Genomic DNA, 22044 nt, shown 5'->3' with positions numbered 1-22044 from the left:
TAATTTGTCTAGATAGCAAAGAACCACTGGTGTCGTATATTTCCAGTTTCATCATTAAGGAGAAAATAAACTTAAACGATCAATTCGATCTTAAGGAATTATCCCTTCCAGCAATCCGTGCATTTACGTGTTGTAAAACTGACTCCATATGACTTGAGCAAGGTAATTCATACGACACCTTCGTATCCTTTTTCAATCCAAACACCTTGTCAATCCCCGAAGGAAGCATACTTGCAGGTGTCTCCGTGCTCCCCAAAAGCCAGAAACTCCTGGTTTTCTCCTTCCTCCAGTTCTAACGTATTGTGTTCAGCCACAGGAGAAGCTAGCTCACTCCTATCCGCTGACAAACGTCTGGGTGCATCATGGCCGTCCGACCCTACGACCGCAGCATCTTGATCTCTGATGGCCGCCGACAGCGCTCTCTCGAAACCGAGCTAATTTCTTCTCTATCTCTATTAATATCGTCTCCAACGACCATCGGGGAATTCGGCCTTGATCTCTCCTAGAGTCGAACAACGCCTTCCACCGGCATATCAGAAGAGGTTACCAACTCTTTATTATTCGACCTTTTAATGGGAGCTCTCTCATCCTTTCTCCGTATCTTAAAAGGTCTTACAGGCGACACTGGTATCTGTTCTTTATTCCCTGCTGAAATCTTCCCACTCACCGTTGATTTTACCAACGGCAGTGTAGTCTCTCTTAGACTCTTAGTCGTCTCTGCTGGCATCTCCGCGGCGGCTGCTATCCCAGCGACCGTCAATGCTTTTGCTCGTTCGGACGCCTGTAAACGACTTCGTCCGTTAGCATTAAGCTTACTAGCCACTGACTTTTTTACTTTGTTGCTGACCGGGATGTGACAGTCCTGGCTCGAAGATGAAGAAGAATTCACTCTTCTCCTCTTGGCCTGAGGATCAGTCATGCAGTGACGTCATCGAACTTTGCGATGACGCCGAACTAGAGGAAGAAGACGAAGAAGATGATGATTTATGTCTTTTCTTTTTGTCTTTCTTAACTATCTTCTCCTCTAGAGCTTGCAATTTCTTCATGACTGTATGTACCAACGAATCAGAAAGTGTATTTGCCTCCGGAGGCTGTGACGTCATCGCGTCTGCCATGTCAGTGTGTGACGCATGTTGTGACGTCACCACGCTTGTAAGGAGAAACTGAGCAGCTGCTGCTGGCAGCCCTGTGTGTGCAGTAAAACTACTTCCAACGCTCTGCATCGCCGGAAACATTGATGTTGTTGTCGTTGCCGCGGCCTTAGCTCCCATAAAGTGCAGGCCAGGGAGTTGAGGAACATTCAACATTTCTGGCCCTGAAGGAATTGCGACTCCATACAATGAGACAGTAACCCCTCCAAGGTTGGTATGCCTGGTAGGCCTAACACTGACCACGTTCCTCCCATTCTCTGCGCATCGGGGGCCGACACCTGGAACGAAGACGGGGATGCTCAACCTCTCCATGCCGGGAACGATGGAGTGTAATTATGCATAAAATTATCCAAAACCCCCCCTAGCGTTTCCAATAGCAAATCGCTAGAAGAAACTGAAGGAGTATGGGAAATATCAAAAGCAGGCGACGAAACATATGGAGCAGTCTGGTGTATTGCCAATACAAAAGAAGCTGACAACTCTTGGTCATCCAAAGATGGCGTCGTCTCCTTTTTTTTGTACTGGCCCTTCCCATAAAAGTTCATCCACTGTTCCACAGACCAACCACAACAAACTGAACAAGGATTAGTAACAGTACATACGTTTTCTCTGCATCTACTACATGTTGCATCTACTACATGTGGATCTGAAGACACCAAAGTTAAAACTCTTGAACTAGGAAACCCACTCACTCCAGGGCATTTCCTTTGTCTCTTCTGAGAACCAGAAGAAATTTCCATTGGTGAAGCAAAATTCTCTATCTCACAATGTACACACACCTATCAGATCACACCCACACTGAGAACACCCAGAGAAAGAAAAGGCAACAAGGGGAAAAAATTAATTAAACCGGGCAAACGAAAACCGGCTTTAAAACAGATAGAAAGTAATCACGTCCTATCTTAAAGGCGGTAGGAAAGTAACTGTCAGGTCATGGGACGCCAAGGGCATTCTGGGTACTACATACCCCGTGACCTGGTATAGATACTAATAGTCCCTGGATCTCACAAGTTTATTTTTAATTCTACCGGTTTCCAGCTTGGCGTTAGTATTATCCTAATGTTAAGACCGAAGGTTTGTTTTGTATATGAACAAATAAAACATAAAACAACACTGAACTGATTATCCTAATGTTAAGACCGAAGGTTTGTTTCATATGTGAACAAAGAATAGATGGAAGTTGCCTCTAATAGAAAATAAACAAAACATACAGCTAAAAATAAGTCTACAGACAATTTATCATAATAAAAATAATAATGGAATTTGTAATACTTTAACCAAATAAATTTGTTATTATTATTAACATAAAACTGTGTAATAAACACTTATACTGTAATAAAAAGAACCTGTTAAGCATGCACTAACTCTCTAAGCATGGCAATCAATGATACATGCTGCAACTTTTATTATTATATATAAGTTAGTTTAATGACACCACATACTCTAACTGCTACCCTCAAGAGAGATCACCTGAATAATATGTTTTCAAATGAGAGTTGAAGGGGAAAAGGAAAATAATTTAGATACCTCAGGGGGAAGAGACCGACTGGAACTAAGCAAAAGTAAAAGCCAGAAACAGGCAGCCAACATCCAAGTGATTCTGCAATAACTCTAGTAAACTCTACATATAGTGTGCCTGTAAGCACTGGCCCCTATGTAGGATATACTGGAAGTCTACAATGCATGTAATACTATAAAAAGCATTCTAATCTATGCAGCATTTATAACATTAAAGTAGTAGCAACAAAGAAGGAAAATTTAATGAAAAATGTGATATTTCATATCACAAAATTATGGTAAAAAACCATAAAAGCAAGAACCAGAAAAAATACTACCTTTAAGTACGGTATGTGTACCAAGTATGCATTTAATATCCGGCTGTGTGTGTGTAACATAACATGCCATTATAGAACAATACCATAGCCCTACACATAAATATGAGTCCACTCACATGTCGCCTGAACAGATCAGCATGATTAGCTAAAGCTGGATCGGTGGCAGCAATGTGAGTGATGACTTCTTCCACTGTCCAATCTGCTGGATCACCTCTGGGTCTGGATATTTGACTTGGTTCACTAACAGATGATGGACAAGGCTCTGAGGGGGTGGGGGAAGGCATTTAGTGTCACACTTCTATATATATAAACTATGTTATACCTTATATGTATGTCTACTTTCATTTATATCTAAGAATTTCTTAACATTCTGCAAATAAAAATACCAACACTGCTTAAAATTGTGAAAAATGTTACAAACCTCTCAACACTAACTTTTATTAGTTCCCAAAAATAAACTCTATGCAAAAACAACATAGGAGGGAGACAGGGCTGACTGAGAGTCCCTTTCCATTCGATTCCAAGACTGTAGGACATCTTCCACTCTCTGGTACTTGAAAGGAGGGAAAGAACCTGCTTTTTGAGACTGGGTTTGCCCCTTTTTTTACTGGCTGGGACCAGCTTCTCACTGGTATTACAGTCCTTTGAGACCACAGGGTAATAGATAAAGATAATTCTTCTCATATCAAAGGTTTCTACAGCTTTGCAGGAACCTCTGTGAGGTATCTTCCACTGTCTTTCCTTCTGTGACATAAGTGTGCCTATACAAGCCCTTTGCAGGTGTCACGTTCTTGGCCCCTGCATGAGATACAAACCAAGTGGGTGTCCAAACCTACCAGACACAAACTTACTACAGGCAGTTCCCAGGGTAAGCCAGACTCAGCTTACATCGTTCCAAGGTTATGTTGCTCTTTAAATATATTCATTAAAATTTACTTGTAGGTTACATCGCAGGTTCCAAGTTTATGACACCAGTCCAATGGAAGACTGAAACTTTAATATGGCTCCCAAGTGGCAGACTGGTCATAATTTGGAGATTTTTCATGAAAAGCTCCATCAAAATGCAGGTTACATAATTTTGAAGAAACCCAAAGGATTAATAGTACAGTGTTCCCCCCTTATTCACAGGAGATAAGTACCAGACCCCCTACAAATAGCTAGAACCCATGAATACATAGTTGAAACCCTTATAAAAATGCTTAAAACCCTATCTTGTTAGGTAAACTCAAGAAAAACCCACAAAAATGTTAATACATGGTTTTTTAAAGAGTTTTATCACAAAAATGACAATTTGTCCAAAATTGCATTTTTCCTGACTATACAAACCTGAGGTCCTTTTACAATAGGAAGGTAACTAGCGGCAGCTGGACGGTCGTAAGCTTCAAACAAGGGAGTTCAGTAGTTAACTGCTTGTCCGACAGTGCGCGCCGCGCAACTGGGAGGTGAAGAATCACTTTTGCTTTAGGCCCAGGCAAAAAACGCAGAGTGAGGGGTGGCATGAGGTGGGACTATATGTAAAAGGACCTCAGGTTTGTATAGTTACGAAAAATGCAATTTTGGACAAATTATCATTTGTTCCGGTACGATATACAAACCTTTCGGTACTTTTACAATAGGAAGACTTACTTCTTGGTGGGAGGAATCTGAGTCTTTTGAGAACAGACTGGTGTTCGCCCAACCTTGGATTGCCTCCCTGGTCGTAAGAGCGAGGGAGGTATCCTAGCCTCTGCCCAATTGATCGGGGTATGTACCGCAGGATCAATGGTCAGACCTCTGGACCCAAGTAATAAGAGAGAGGCAAGCGTATCTCTTAAAACTAGCAAGCAAGAACTTGTTCCTGTTGCAAGAGGCAACATAAAGTTATGGGTTTGTCTCTTGTTGGCTTCCACTACCCCCCCCCCTTGTTGGGGGAAGTGGTGGACATTCACTCCTATCCCTAATGAAAGGGATAGGATGGGGCTCGGTCGTGTAGCTTACCTGCATCTCATCCTTCCAGCAGGGTGACGACCATATCCCTCTGCCCACAGGTAGAGGGGAGAAAAAGATGGGGAAGAGGAGCCAGTCACACTCTCATTCACTCATCCATTCTACAGTCACACCAGGATTCGATGCTGTTCTGCCTCCTAGGGGCTGGGTTAACTACACAACGTGATGAGCAGCCACCACGGGTCCCAAGGAAAAAGTATCCAAGGACCTGTGGGCAATATCCCGAAGGTAGGAGGAGGTGAAGGTGGTCTGGTTGGCCCAGACCCCTGCCTTCAGTACCTGCGCCACGGAGAAGTTCTTGCAGAACGCGAAGGAAGGACCAATATCTGACTTCGTGGGCTCTCGGACGAAGGGTACGGATGTCGTCGCTACCATCAGCTTCGTACGCCCTCCTGATCACCTCATGCAGCCAGCAAGAAAGAGTGTTCCTGTAACTTCTTGGTCATCCCGGTGCTAACGAAGATGTGTCAACACTCAGACCTGAGGTGTCAAGTTTCTTCAGATAGCACCGTCGCGCCCTCACAGGACAAAGCAGCATCTCCTTTGCATCGAAGGCGGTGAAGTCCATTAGGGAGGGGATTGTGAAGAACTCGAACTGATCGGCATGGCCCGAAGGATTCTGAGTCTTTGCTACGAAGTTCGGTATGAAAATCGAGCGTCACAGATCCCCATCCCCTGGATGCTTGACTTCGCAGGAAAAGCCATGCAGTTCCCTCTTCGGTGATGCCCAGTACCCATACTGGTCTATCCGTCTGCAGCAAAGTGTCTCGCATTCTCGTATCCCATTGCAGAGAAGTCTCTGGCGGTCTCGTATCCCCCTACGGCAAAGTCTCTCCATCTTCGTAGTGGATAGGACACCGACACCCCATGGTGGGTGTCGATGGTATGGGTACTGGGACAGGCTAGTAGGACAAAGTAATGATTGATCTGGAACAACCGAACTAAGTCCACAGTGTAGCTCATAACCGACTCGGGCGCTCTGACAGCTGCCGACTGACTGCATTCGGTAGTGTGAGGCAAGTTGTCCAAGCATCCGAGCAAGTCACGTGACCTTCGCCATTAAAGGGTTATGCCGAGAAACCATACAAATCGTCTATTTGTTTGCCACCGATGCCGGACGGCGAGGTGATGATTCTCTTAAGGCATGTGCCCAACAGGCGAAAGTCAATTGCCTTCTAGAGACCGAGGTCCCTGATGGCAAGACAGAATTCTCAAAGTAGTTGAATCTCAGCTAAGGAGAAACAACACTATGTGCCGTTGAAGACGAAGGTGGAAGGTGAATGCCACCTACATCTTCACAGCCGAATCGAGAGAAGAATTCTCAAGATTCTGAACCTGTGCTTACAAAGAATTGAAAACGCTATACCGCTATTTCATTGCTGTTCGGTGAGGAGTCGTAGTTGCAATGAAAGCAGGGCGCTTTTCAGTAATGAAAACACAGGGAAGTACTGCCTGAAGAACTGCTTCTCATGGGCTGATCATCTTCTTCTTCAGGTTATCCAGGGAGGACAATAGTACTTGGAAGTAGAGCTGGCAGGGCGGGGAGCAGGCGATGTCTTCCGTTATACATCTGTAATTCGGGGTGAACAATGAACAATTGCACACCTACGAATACAAGATATTTTTAGAAGACAAACTCAGATGTCAGAAAAAATCATTCCGCATTATCGCAGGGGTGCGATGCAGCAGGAGACTAGGCTACAGACTTCTGTTACCGTGCGGTAAACAGAAAGATGATTGAGTCCAATAGATATCTCTGATTGAAAATTCTCGCAATGCTCCAAGGCAATGCAGTAGAGATGGTCATTCATGTATGCAAGAATCCCCGTCAGAGACCTAAGTCTGTGATTGTCGGGCAGAGATACAGTTCGGTAGTCAATCATTGTGGGGGAGAGAGACATAACCCGACCGTGCATCTCGGAGAGCCAGCTGGTACTGGGCTGCGTCGGCAGTCCAATACACAGTTAACTCTCGCTCACTCGTCATCCTGAGTTGCCAGGTAATCCATTCCAAGAAGGAATGCGTTCGGCTAGAACCATTGAGCGTAAAAAATAAAAAAATATGCTAGAGCAATTGTATTTAAACGAAACGGATTTCGGTAAATACAAAAGCTGAGGTGGTATTGTCGTAACAATACCATAAGTATCTCAAAATCGAAACTGGTAACCCCTGGGAGGTTGCAGGCAGTCCTGAGTTGCAGTTCAATTAAGATATACTATTCGTCTCGGTCACAATCCGTAGAGTTAACTACGGTATGTGCCTACACCCCGGACAATTCAACTGATTAACAGAATCATGTCACGAGGGTAATATATGTAGTATATTTGTAGGTTCCTGTACAAGGACCTCCATCCTAAATTCTTTTCCATTCGAGGAATGAGAATAAGGATTGGAAGCCGACACCCTTCATTCTCTAATCAAGAGAGTGAAGGAGAAGTCTTCCCCGAAGGAAAGCTTCAATGGTGAGAACAGAATACCGAAGACGATAGTTCAAGCCAAACTGGATGTTCCCGTCCGTTCTTCTCTATCCCAGGGTTAGTCGCTCACTGTGAGATATTCTTCCTTCAGCAGCCGTGCTTCTTCCAAACGCATGAAATTCCAGGAATTCGAGCATTCGGCAAGATTCCCGATTATCGTAGTAACAGTTATCGGGGATTCTCGTCTAGCCCACTCTGGACCATGGTTTCGCCCAAGTGTCTGCGGATCGTAAAAAACCCGAACACTCTGAGAGTGCTAGAAATTCCGCAGAATTCAAAGCGCTCGGCAAAACCCCCACCGAATTCGTCAGACGATCATTGGTTGGTGGTCCTCCCGATTCCCGTAGAAATCGAGGATGGGGCAGGATCCTTCCTCAACGACGGGGACTTAAGTCCAGTAGGACCCAAGGGTCCCCCCCAGGAACGCAGTCCCCAACGTGGAATCCTACAGAGAACTCTCTGCAGGATCCCTCCCCTTTCCCTCGTAGCCGTAAGGAGAGAGGGAATGGGGGAGGAATTGGATACTTGCTCGCCTTCCCAGTGGAACTAGCAGTTGGAGAAGCGAGTACGAGCAGCCATCACCTTGCGGCGATGGCCTCTCAGAGTCTGGGAAAACGTATCGTCAGGAGAAAACGTTTTCCCGAGGAGGGTTACGAACTCGTACTGTAGGTTAAGCATCTGCCGCCACCGTGAACGTCGTCTGGGTGGGGCTGATCGAGCACCTGACAGGAGAGAGCCGATACCGTCCTCCAACGCGTCCCAGTCCTCGTCAAGGCCGAAACCTCTCAAGAGGACCGAAGGGGGAGCTCGCCCTGTTCTCTTGAATGCGTGGTCCAGACTGACCGTCACATGAACAGCAGTGATGGTCCCTCCAAGAGTCTGGGAAGCGTCATTCGTCCTTGCCAGCCCTCCCCACCCTCACGGTTACTCCTGTTTGCCTCGTTCCTCCTGGTGTAGCCTAAGGAAGTTGAAGGGACAGGTGAGGGAGACCTGATGCTCCTACCCTTCCTACTAGCATGCTAGTAGGCTGGGAGGACTGCAGGCGATCGCCAACCGACGGTGGCGATCGAGCTGCAGGTCTGGACCAGCAGCTTCTTGGAGAAAAGCTAGACCAAGGAACGGAGCGTCGGTCTTAAGTCGAGTTGCTGGTCTGGACCAGCGGCTGGCGATTATTCCACGAGGTCGTTGTGCTGACGAATCAGCACAATGACCTCAGCAAAATTCCTCTGGATCTCAGGAGTGCCCGCATCTTGAGGAGTAGGACCATCAAGCCCCTCCAGCAAGAGCGATTCCCGAGACCCTCCTCCTTCAGAGGGAGGAACAGCGGCAGACCCCTCCCGGTCTCCTCCTGCCACTTGCGCATACGACCTGGTCGATCCGGGGACCGTGCCTGGCACATAGGGCGTCCTGGCGGGATCGTGGGGGAGGCGCACCCCTCACGATAACTCCTTGTTATCTCGCCCTTCCTGGTATAACCCAAGGAAGTTGGAGGAACAGGAGAGGAAGACCTGACACTCCCCCCTCGCTCGCCGGCAGAACCGGTGTGCTTGGGGGGCTGCAGGCGATCGAGCTGCAGGCCTAGTCGTGCCACTCCCCTGGGGCGAGCGGCTGGACCGGGAACAGCGGCCCCGTCCTGTGCGTCAGGGGAGCTGCTGCTGGTCCCCCTATCCATCCGGTCCCGGTGGGAGCGGTGGTCAGGGGACCTGCAGAGACCACTGTCGCAATGGGACCGGTGCTCGTTTTCATGGCGCGTCGAACCGCCTCGAGGGGACCTCTTGCCAGCCTCAGCCCGTGGTCGGTCTAGGACCGTCACGGCAACCCTGGTAACCAGCTGGTCGCTACGAGAGCGATCGCTGGTCTGGCGAGAGTCACCTGAGCGGCTCTCGCCAGCCTTCCGCTCAGTGCCTTGATCCTGGCGCCGAGCAAGCTCCTCTGGCGTCTGGGTCTTGGCTGCACGGCCACCCGTGGGTGACCATACACTCAGTACCTCTCGCGGACAAGAGGTCGAGCCTCTAGCACCAGGCAAGGAAGTACCGGTGTTAGCCGGTACCCCTCTGGTCCCCGTCTTCTTCTTCCTTGCAGAAGGAGAGACGGGCCCTACTCCCGAAGGAGCAGGAGGACCAGCGGAAGGACCCCCTTTCCCACCAGAGTGGGACGGGCCCTGAGAAGTTCCCGAAGGAGCCTTCTTAGGAGGGGAGGAGGCAGCCTTATTCTTCCTCGGCTTGGAAGCCTTGAGAGTCGAAGGGGAAGAGGTGGCAGCAGGCAACGAAAAAGACGACGAAGACGAGGACGACACCTTCCTCTTCTTCTTCTTCTTCATCAGCTCCCTCAGGACAGACATCAAGTCCTCCATCCAGGATGGAGCCGGGGCTGCTGTTGCCGAAGCAACAGGACCCGGCTGCACCTGTCCAGAAGGACCAGCGTCTGGGGCAGCAACACCGCAGGCTGAAAAGACGTCAGCAGGTGCAGGAACAGCAGCAGCGGCAGGTACGGCAGACAGAAAAGGTACTCCAGGAGACGGGGCAGGAGCCAGCGACATCCTGGGTACCGGCAGCAGGTCCAGGGGCGAGCTCTTTGGGCAACGGAAGACCGGGGCTGGCAGCATGAAGAACCCGGAGGGGGAGGCACGCCCCTCCTTGGCACGGCAGCGATTGGGCCCTGCACGGCGGCCGTAGGCGTTACCGACATCACATGAGGGGTGTAAACCCTGGAGTCGAGATCGTGGTGGTCACCGCTCCATGGGTGACCGGCACAGGCCCTGCCAGATGCTGGAGCAGCCCCTGGACACTCGGCGTGCCCTGAAGTCCCAGCGACATCCACACCTGGTTAAGGTCGTCCCCCGCAGCAGGAGCGCTGAGGAAGCAATAGTTGGAAGTTAGGGGGGTCCCCCCTTGCACGAGAGAGAGAGAGAGAGAGAGAGAGAGAGAGAGGAGAGAGAGAGAGAGAGAGACGAGCAAATGAGCCCCGAATACAAATGCACGTCGGGTAATGAGCGCCCTCCTCTACGCTCGACGGATCGGGCGAAGAAGAAGGACCTCGACCCCAAAAGAGGAGAAGGTGCCATACGTGGGAGCTGAGCGGGGGGGCAGGAAAGAAGACAAAGTATCCGTTACCAAGGGAGTCGCGGGAGAGCTTTCCGACGACTCCTTGGCAGGCCTTCGTTTCTTCCCGCCATCGTACAACACCCACTGCACCTCCGACCAAAGAAAATGTTACACGGCTCGGCCCGAGAGCATTCGCGCCCTTGGCACCGAGCGCAAAGGGCATGAGGATCAATTCCCGAGAATGAACGGAAACCTTGATCCATAATGATAATAATAAATGAAAATGAAAAAGAATACTGCACTTACAATTTTCACTTTCACTTTCACACAAAAAATACAAGGCTCGGGCCGAGAGCATTCGCGCCCCCGGCACCTAGTGCAAAGGGAATGAAAATAAATGAAAAAGAACACTGCACTTACGATTTTCACTTTCACACTTTCACCCAAAAAATACAAGGCTCAGGCCGAGAGCACTCCCGCCCTCGGCACCGAGCGCAAATGAGGATCAATCTTCAGAAAGAGCAAAGACCCCACACTTGCAGCCCTCCACCCCCAGGGTACATCTACGGTTGATGGGGGGGCGCGGGGATAGCTCCATGTCCGATGATCCATCAAATCAATGTAATAAAAGATGAAAAAGACAGTATGTACTTACAATTCACTTTCAAACACTGACAAACCAAGTTGAAAATTTCACAACAAAAGCAAAGCATACGACAATGAAGCGGGCAGAGAGCGATGACGAACACGTCCTCCAAACACACGGCCGAAAGCAAAAGTGGTTCTTCACCTCCCAGTCGTGCGGCACGTGCACTGTCGGACAAGCAGTTAACTACCAAACTCCCATGTTTGAAGCTTACGACCGGTTCCAGCTGCCGCAAGTTACATTTCTATTGTAAAGGACCGATGGTTTGTATTTGTATCGGAACAAAGGCAAAATACTGTACATACTTGAGTAATATTTGACTGCATGTAATGTTCAACCCCATTTTTACTGCTTATATTAGGATTTTAACATATACCCTTATAATGTTGAGTTTTGATTCTGGCAATAAGCCTAGGCTATGTTAGCAATAGCTACTGTAGCTTAGTCTAAGATTCTGACATCTAAAACTAAGTAGCTAAAAGCTTAGATTATGCCTATAAAATGTATAAATAATCAGTATGTACTCATTTCAAATAATTACTAATTAACTATAATAAACAAAAGAAAACAAAACAGCTTCCAACCTTTTGTTTACATACATGGTTTCGTCAACATTACCAAGTAGCAAACGAACCAACCACTTTTAACTAGCACACAGTATAGTAATCATAAATTTGCATTAACTCTCTCCAACCACTGAAACTACCGAACAGTATAATAACCATTCATTTCTATTCTTTACTCTATCTTTACCAAATGGAGATACCGACAGCTATAATGATACATATAATGACATTATAACAGAAGAGGAATTCTAGAAAACATTTGCTAGCTTCGATGAGAGCAGTCTTTGATTAACCTTAATTTTCTATTTTATGATTTTTAATTCACATATTTTTTTTTCCATTAAATGTATTGCATGACTAAGTTTTTCAATTTACAGCATCATTTTACCAACGGAATAAAAAATAAACAATTCTTTGTGAATCCTGAATTAAGTTATCAGCTGACAAATTACAAATGCCGGCTAATAGTTACCTTGTTTAAACAAATGTTCAGGAAATGAAGGTAAAATGCACTTATTATTCCCTAGAACAGCCATAAATTAAAAACCTAATAATAAATGATTCTCAGATAAGTAAAACATTTATATTTATTGTCGTGATTATACAAAAATAAAAGTTTGTCGACTTCTGTGGAATGAAATGCTGCTTTATTGACTTTGTTGTCAGGAAATCCAAACAATATGGTAGCCTGGTCCCTAAAGTTTGCACTTTTCCACTATAGAAACAAGATGACAATAACAAAAGATTCTCAATTAAATAAAACATTTTTATTTGTAGTCTGTTGTTGGAAAATCCAAAGCCTAGGCTTAGCCTACAGTAAATTCACATCAACTGTGCATCTGATGCCTAGGCTAGTCCCTTACGACACTCCTGATTGGTTGCTGATAAGCCAATTACAGGGCTGGAAACTCGGTCTCTCAAAGAATTCACATAGGCAGGATGTATGTTCCACCTCTCCTGGGGGATACTTTTGAAAGACGTATCCCTCAGGAGAGGTAGAGCATACATCCTGCCTATATGAATTCTCTCGAGAGACTGAGTTTTCAGCCCTGTGATTGGCTTATCAGCAGCCAATCTGGAGCGTCGTAAGGGACAGGCCTAGATGTCAGATGCACAGTTGATGTGAATCTACTATAGTGCCAAACTCTTACACATTTCCAAAGCTAGCCTATACCACATGTAATGTTTAATCCCAAAATTTTAAGCCATACAACAAACCTTACAATAGTATATACAGTAAACAATATTTGAAGGTTTTGTGATGAAAAACAATAAAAATGCAGTTTACATATTTTTTAATAGACACCCAAACATTTCAAAGTAAGGTTTGCTTGCGATTTTCAACAATTGTCCAGCTTACGGCGCATCTCAAGAAGAGAACCACCGTCAGAAATAGGGGACTGCCTGTATAAGGTTTTCTTACAACAGGGGATGGCACTACTACTCCGTCACCAAAACAAACGGTCAAAAAATCCCAATCAGAAAAAACAGACTGCAAGGAAGCTATGATGGTGCTGAAGGGGAAAATTATGCTATTTAGTCAACGACCTAACAATAGCACAATTCAAGTGGGGGCACAAAGATAAAAAAGACAAGTACAAAAAACTGAGGACGACTAATGGCTATCAACACAATGGAGGGGACAGGCCATTTCAGATCACGCCTAACCATAAGCCTAACAATAGGATTTTGAATTTAAGAGACGATTCAGTAGCAGCCAAAAAGTACCAAGTGTGAGTAATCCATATATGAAAGCGTAGATTCATATTCATGTTAGAACAAATTCAGTTTAACCTTTGCCAGAATGCCATGGGTACCTTTCACTTTGGGAAAGGACAATCTATAGTAGTTTCATTATTTTCAGATAACTTACTTTTACATAAAGTATGTTCTAATTTACTACCTATTTTTGATACCTACTCAATTGGGTCTTCAAGTTAGTACTCGACTTGATAGGATTACATTATCAATCAAGTGAAATAAAGCAAAGATGACTACATAAAAATGAGCCTGTTGCACAAAAAAATGGATGAATCATGTATATACTTTATTTTCCTGTCCTGTACTTTATTTTCCTGTCCTGAAAATTCCAAGCTCATAAGTCTCCATTTAATTAACAATCACTCATTGTCCCAAGGAATGTTCACTTCAGTATGTAAGTGCTTTCATTACTTTTACAAACCTTTTTCCCTGTGTTGAGCTTTAAATTTGACATAATCAAAAATAAGTTTCTTAAGTACATAAAGTCCTTCATTTTCTTTTGTTTTAAGATCATCAGTTGCCTTCATTTAGCTTCTGTTCATGCTGATCTGCACAATATGATGAGGAATCCCATTTTTATATTATCTTCAGAGCAATGTTGTTCTGTTTTGTATTCATATTTTTTTCGTTTTGATCAATGCTAATCCACTTCAGGTGCCATTAGTTTTGTAGACCCCTTCAGCACTACTTTTGGTTTAGCTCTGTACTGTTAACTATGTACACCAGTCTAAAAAAATCAATGCTCTAGTTCTTGCTCAAAAGTTTCATCAAAATGTTCTCAGTTTCTTTCTTACTGGTTTAAATTAGTTTACAGTCTGGGGTACCTACTGTAGCATGATCTATTTTACCAAGCACTTTGCAATGTTTACATGATCTTGGCCTTTCTGTTGCCATCTACAACCCTTGCTCGTACAAATTAAACAAGAATCAAACTTACTTAAACTTAAATCTTATAAATCAAACATACGAATGTCTGTCTAACTAGTCTAAAAGTCTTTCTTTCCTCCTCCCTTACCCAACTATTATTTCTGATACATAACTTTCAATCTATTAAAGATTTTTGACAGACTTTGTTAAGAGGTATGCTATACTAAAACTGGCTACCATTACACCAGGCAAAATGCATTAGGCTATTTTAAAATTTTGTATATTAGTATTAATGATGCTATAATATCATAATACACTAAAAATATTTTGATACCCTTATACAAGGTGAAGGTGTACACTTAAATGCAAACAACAAACATTCAATGTCAGTGGAGATATGTTACAGGCAGGCTGAGGTCCAGTGCAGCTGAATGGGAAAACTTGAAAAAACCTAATGAAATTAAACGCTCAGTACAGATAGCATGACTCCTACATATATACGTAAAATTTTGCAAGTGCTAAAGCTAGTTCTACCATAAAGCCCTGATCGAACATTTGGTATTCAGCCAAGACAACTGGTATGTAATATCATTTTAGATATTTACTGACATCTGACTAAACCTAAGAAAACATAACTATCTGCAGAATTGCATAATAACAACACTGTTAAAGTTTGTTTCTTATTATGTAGTGATATAAAAATCCCTTTGGACAACTAGTATGTATTATAAAATGTGTATTATATATAAAGTACAGGAGTCACTAACAATAAAATCTAGTCAAACACTTTCTTCCAGATGTCGAAACTCATCACATTCAATTATTTATTTGAGTGATTCATATTTCCATCATTTGTACGGAAAGAAAGTTCAAATTTCAAGCTGCACAGTACAGGAAGTCCCTAGTTATCAGCGGACTTGGATCATGGCAATCCGGTTTTAAAAATCGGCGATTTATGGCACCCTAACGGGCCAAGTTTCGGCTATTAGCGACATAAGTTGCCATTAACAGAGTTGTGGCAACATGAGTTGCCAATAATAGTTATGGCGCCATAACAGACCTAACAGAGGCGCCATGAACCGAAACTTGGTGCCGTAAGCGCCTTAAATCGCCACGTTTCGGTTAATGGCGTTTTTCGCATGTAACCAAGGACTGCCTGTATATCTCACTACCAAACTCTCATATCCCTTGAATGTAAATCTGTTATCAAAAGCCAAAACCCACTGCTCACCACCCCTAAATTAAACCTGTACACTTGATCTTCACACTATAAGGCACACCAAGACTCTCCTTGGTGTGTGTGTGTGTGTGTGTGTGTGTGTGTGTGTGTGTGTGTGTGTGTGTGTGATGTTTGTGGTGTGTGTGTGCGTGTGCCTAAGAGTTGGGGAACATGGAATACAAAGGGGGGGGATAAAACAATGCAAATTGGGCCCAAAGGGATACTACCAGGAACCTTTATTATAGACAATACATGACAAACACATCAGAACCTATGAACTCCAGAGCCAACATGAAGTCTATTATGAATACCGTATTAATCATCAGCATTACTCAATTCTTATTGTGACAAGAAAATCTGACAAGTCATAGCAGACTTCTGACAACTTATACTCAATTCATATTAAACTAGTAGGTTGTTCATCGAATGATGAAAAACATACCAAATGAATTTATAGCATTAAATACATCAAGAATATATTGCTCTAACTAAGCAAAGTTTAAGTCAAGATATTTGCCCACCACTGAAAAGATAATAGGGTTACAACTGTCAACACATTTCAGAAGTCAACTACAAGTAAAAAATTTCAAGTCTTTATATCTAAAATTATCATATCTATACTTCTAGGAAAAATGGTCTACCCCACAGAAATATGTTATATAATATTTCCAGTACCTAAGTTTCTCATCAAACTAGTATGACACAAACTAAGCGCTTCTGTCCCTATACTATAGCTGTATGCTCAAGTTCATATTTTCTTTGATTAAAGAGTGACAACCAGTGTCAAATTAAAAAATGTTATACCCACCATATGTGCAAAATCACACTTTTTAGCTTTAAAGTTAAAATTCAAATAGACACCACTACCATGTGTTTAAATATACCAAATACAGAAGAATGCAACAATGAATGAAACGTGCATATTTACCTTGCAAAACCCTTTTAGCTACTTTTGCGGGGTTAAGAAGATCCCCACTATCATCAGGTGCCTCTCTTTTCACACCTCCACTGACCTGAGCTGCTTCTTGATCTGTCAACAGAAGAAAAATTGATGTAATTAGCTGTTTGCACTTGTATTTACCTTTACTCTTTAAATAAACTATGAATACCATCTAAAAATCCAGTGTTAGTGTTTATCAACATATGGACCATCATCATTCTCAATCCAAATTGAACCTGAGATTTTTCCATTACAGGATTAGAAATCAAGAAAGACCTTCCCTATCTTTCTATTTTGTGTACTGTCTATCAGGACTCATGCCATACTCTCTCTATACCCTACTGGGTCTTTCCACTGGCAGGTGTCTTGACTAACAGGCTCCTCTCCATTGATCATCATGTGCCCTATCTACGCTAAAAGTTTAGCCTAATGTGGTGTTGATCTACATCATAGTGGACAGCTTGTTTTTTATCTCCAAATACTGCTTACTTAAAGGAAAGCAAATGTGAATATTGGCAATTATTTCCACTATATTTCTTACACATTAGTAGCAATGTATCTATCTTGATGACCTGAAAGGAGGAGCCCAAAATACAGTAGTGATTGGTTGGTTGGTTGGTTTTATTAAGTTTAGGTGTAACACCAAGCACTGGAGCAGCAAAGGCCATTCAGCGCTTAGTAAATACAGTAGTGAAACTACAGGCAATGAGAGTTTTTTCATGATTAAGTAGCACCACCAACAACCGGTGGTAGTTGTACTAACCCTTAATAGACAAATGTCCTCATACGAGTACCAATATTACATTCCATCGATTTGGAGAACTAAGGCGGAAAAGATGTTCCATTACTTCAATAGCCTATAAATTTACTAATGCCAACTTTTAGACTGGCTTAGCTTGCCAATTCTAACCGTCTCATGATTGAGTTGTGTATTTGACTTCAAAGAGGCATGTAGTGTCTCTCTCTCTCACATGACATCTTTTTATACTTGCTCATAAATATACCCAAGGGTTGCTGTTGGATTTAGTTCTTATCTTTTATGATATGTCAATTATAATTGTAATTTTACAAAGAAAAATGCAAAGAAATATTAGAAAAATATGTATAAACCAAAAAAGTTGCTGCATTTTTTATCTCAGTAAATTTACATAAATATTCTATTTGAGATGAATCTTACCTACTGTTAAAGTTAGCTTATATCTTCGCCCCAATTGGTAGCTGTGACATCAGATAACTCACAGTCAATCAATCAATCTCTGCCCCAATTAGGCGAGTCAGCATTCAAACGAAAAATCAAATGGCTGCCCATATTGCTGTCTAGTTCACCTGTTTTTCACCAAGTGTGTTCCGAATGTCTTAGCTCATCAGAATTGTACTTGCTGCCATTGCGCTTTTACTGAGATTGATTCAAGATGCAGTAACTTGTTTGGATTATACATGTTTTCTCTATTTCTTTGCAAAATTACAATTATTACTCCATTTCAGTCAAGCAAGAATCTGAACAGCAGGTAGGACAAAAGACTTTCACCTGCTGTGCAGCACCCGTTCTGCTTTGAGGGATTAATTGGAGAGATTTAAGGCATGAAAGGAAAGGAAAGAAGAATGTGCTGACAACTATGTATACATAAGCTATGGCTATAAATATTCTTCTGGCATTAAAAACTATTCAAGTATTATGGCCTCTCTTCCTATCTTGCTTTACAGCTTACAAGACGAAGTATCTCAGCTCCGAACATGTCCACTGCTCCTCCAACCCAATTTAACACTCCCCAGATATCACATCAATCCTAGTACTATATTCATCAGTAGATCCTTGCCTCTAGGCCAGAACAAATTCACACCCTAGTTGGAAAACGATAAAAAAATGAAACTATATTCTTATATGTAATTAAAATTGAATATCAGAGTTTGTCATAAGCATCAATATACACAATTCAAATCTTCAAAACTCCATATGGCAAAACAGCACACCCTACATAGAAAACTGAAAACAGAGTGCTGACTGCCAAAGTAGTAAAAAAAAAAAAAAAAAAAAAAGCAATTACTGGATAAAAATCAAAACACTGATAACTATATTTATCAAAACAAATACCAGTGACAAATAACGCAGGAAAAATATTCCAGCAAATGGATTTATTTTAATAGGAAAGAAGTTATTCACAGCAAAAGAAAAAAAAAGGTCAGACAGGAAGTACACAAGGCCAACATCTCAAGAAAAAGGTTCACCTCTCTAGGCAGTCCAATATGTCACTGCCAGTGAAACATTATCTCAAATAATGCAGTTCAAATCAATAAATATATTGCACTTACAATAAATACAAAGTACACACTCACTATTAGCAAAAGAAAGGTTAGTGTAACAATGGAATACTTAAAAGCCTTCTTGAAGTGCACAATGTAACTGGCAAAATGTTCATGAATAACTTATTATAAATACTTTCACACATTCTCCCAAATGTTCACTGATGTTTAATTTGTCATCAATGGTCCAGTCAATATTAAATCTGCTGGCCTTTCATTTGGGAACACAACATCTCTGACCTTAGTAGCGTGCGATTAAATTTTGAAGAACAAACATGCTATTTTGAATAACTAGGAAAATCAGTACCAAGTAAATGTGACTGCTTTCAAAACTTACCTCTTTTGAATTGTGCTGGACTCTGACGTGCACATTTTGTACATTGAGATATTGGTTGTTGAGTGTAAAAATTTTCACAAGTCATTAAATCCTCAAACAAGTTTTCTAATGACGTCCAAAAGTCTTCAACTTTCTCAAGAGGTGGCAATCTGTGTGTTTCAGTTTCACCATCAACTGTAACTGAAGGCATGAATAAGACAATTGAAATAAACTTAAAGCATAATGAAGATCAAGGCTACTTTTAGAATGATTTAATAAATCTTAAATAAATTGCACAAGGAAAACAGTACAACTTTCTTTATTATTGGGAATTATAATTCAACTTCATCAAACCCAGCATACCTAACAAATAACTATAACATTTACCCCTAAAACTGTTTGGTCCATCACTATAGCCAATCGTAAGCAAAAACTGAGTAATCAACTTCTAGAGTAAATTACACAAAGAGAAAACATCCACTACATTTGAGATTAAATTACCATATTATAACATAAACTATAACTGCTGCAAAAGGTATAATGCATTAAAACAAACTATAACTGCTGCAAAAGGTATAATGCATTAACTCCAAAAATGCAATTTTTGCAAATTTGGTACTATGGAATGAGCAGAATGAGAAGAATGTAGCCACTATGGCACAAATACAAGTAGTACAAAATAAAAAATCATGTGCATTCAAATTTTAATTTTAATTTTCTCAAAACTACATGTTTTGAGTTAATGCATTTTTAACTTCAATTTCCTCAAATAAAGAATTTTGGAGCGAATGTATTCTGCATTTTTACAGCAGATTATAGTTTTATAAAAGAAAAGCCATGTAGTATGCATCCATACTATTAAGCCTTTCGCATAGCAACACTGGAAATGGCACACTATTTAATGAGAGAGAGAGAGAGAGACGACTACAATTATATGATCCAGTCAGAGAAATAAGAGAGAGAGAGAGAGAGAGAGAGGCTCATAGACCCACATCAGCAAATATATTTCAAATTAACCCATTGAAATTGGGGGGTGTGGGGGGTTTAAATTATGTCTGCCCTAGATCACACTTTCACTGAGACAAAATGCTTAGCAATAACTTTCTTTGAGAGCTCTGTGTATATTAGATGTCATGGTAAATTAATGAACTTGGTGTCTTTAAAAGCTGAAATTAAAGCTAAAATGGTGAACTTTATCATATGTTATAAAAGCCCACAACAAATAAAAATCACTGATATCACAAGAAAAGTTGGATGTACAGTATAATGAAATCAAATTTGCACAGCATATTTCATGTTTTAATCATCTGCCTTATCATGGAAACCATGTTTGTGTAAAACACCTTATGTTTTCATCGTTAAAACATATGGAATTTCTCAATGACGACTGTCCAAAGCAAATTCATTTTAAGAACACTATTAAAAAGTAGTTGATTATTTTCAGCTTTACTGGAATTAAAATTTTTTTTTTTCAGCTCATAATATAAAAGAGCCCTAAAAGATAAAGGGGCCTCTTCACTAGAAACCTACAGCAACTCACTAGGATTTCAGTAATCATCAGTCTACATTCCTGTTGCCCTGGGAAGTGGCACTGGCTTTGCATAGTAACATATAGTCTGAAGACAAAAAATCCTCTGATGTTGGGAACAATACTTACTAACTGACATACAAGCCTCTTCCCTAAACTTAAATTTAGACACTTACACCTGATGTCCTTCAGAAGCAATTCATGTAAAAACCTACTTTTTTTTCTCATTTAACTTTATCATCTGCACCACAGTCCCATTCATTTCTATATTTACATAGCTTACACTTGATAAAATTCAGATTCAGCTTTTGCCTCTTACAAACACTTTCAAACGTTCTCCAGTCTTCGAAACCTCTTGTAACGCATGCTAACAAACACTTGCATCAGAAAGCTCTCGACATTCCACAATCCATTGATGACAGCTTACCAATAGCCTTACTGCTACATCTATCCTTTCTTTACCAAATCTCCTCATCACCACATCCATAAAATTGTTCAATGCCCTAAGAGACAAAACTCAACTTCATCTTAAGACCCACTTTTGCACATAGCTCACTCATTTTCATGCGTATATATGCTAAAACAAAATTTAACTCTTTGCAAAACCTGTTAATTACTCATGGTCACATCAGATGATGATCAACATGATTCATACTCAATTCTCCCTAAATCTCATCCCCATCAATTTGATCATACTATGCTTACCACATACAGTGGTACCTCGAGATACGAAATTAATCCATTCCGAGGCGGCCTTCGTATAGTGAGTTTTTCGTATCTTGAAACACATTTTACATGTAAAATGGCTAATCCGTTCCAAGCCCTCCAGAAAATACCCCAGTAAATTTCATAATAAAGCTAAATTGACCTATAAACAATGAAATACTACAACAATTTGGACCATTCAATACCTAAATTAAGAATAAAAATGCAAAACCTGTAAATAAAGTGTATATTAGTGTACAAGAAATATTATTACTGTAACGTAAAATGTGGAAGCTTACCTTTCGAGTGAGGCTATCTCCGAAAGTGGCGGCAGAGGAGGAGGAGGACAAACGGCAGATACGTACACTTAACTTTACGAAACACATAAAAAAATGTCAGAAAAACAAACTAAACTTTACAAAACACATTAACAAAACTGTAACACTTAACTTTACAAAAAACTTAAAATAAAATTTATTTTGTCTATTTTTATTTTTACATTTCTTTTTACTTTTTTATACTTTACGAAATTTCAATTTCTTCACTTCCGAATGGATGCCAGTCCATTTACGGAATTTTTCGAACCACCCATGAGAAGCCTTGAACTCTGGGGTTGCCGTTGATGTCCCCTCTCCGCCGTCGTCTTCGGCTTGGGCAATCAAATCGCCGAAAACAGCGCTGGCCTTCTGGCAGATTGCCGTC

General features: G+C 41.9%; 1 protein-coding gene across 6 annotated transcripts in view; it reads right to left on the bottom strand.

Annotated features, from left to right (window-relative positions):
- Window positions 1-22044, bottom strand: part of LOC135198093 (polycomb protein SCMH1-like) — a 166524-nt gene that overhangs the window by 67992 nt on the left and 76488 nt on the right. For 5 of the 6 annotated variants that reach the window (XM_064225533.1, XM_064225537.1, XM_064225536.1 and 2 more), the window contains exons 11-13: window positions 19131-19310; window positions 16481-16582; window positions 3103-3248 (exon numbers count right to left, since the gene is read on the bottom strand). In XM_064225533.1, the coding sequence (XP_064081603.1) occupies window positions 3103-3248; window positions 16481-16582; window positions 19131-19310 (428 nt within the window). The remainder of the gene's footprint in view (window positions 1-3102; window positions 3249-16480; window positions 16583-19130; window positions 19311-22044) is intronic. The other variant, XM_064225538.1, reaches the window with a different exon arrangement.

Source organism: Macrobrachium nipponense, chromosome 21 (assembly GCF_015104395.2).
Source record: "Macrobrachium nipponense isolate FS-2020 chromosome 21, ASM1510439v2, whole genome shotgun sequence".
NCBI lineage: Eukaryota > Metazoa > Arthropoda > Malacostraca > Decapoda > Palaemonidae > Macrobrachium > Macrobrachium nipponense.
This window is presented reverse-complemented; position numbering and strand designations above follow the sequence as displayed.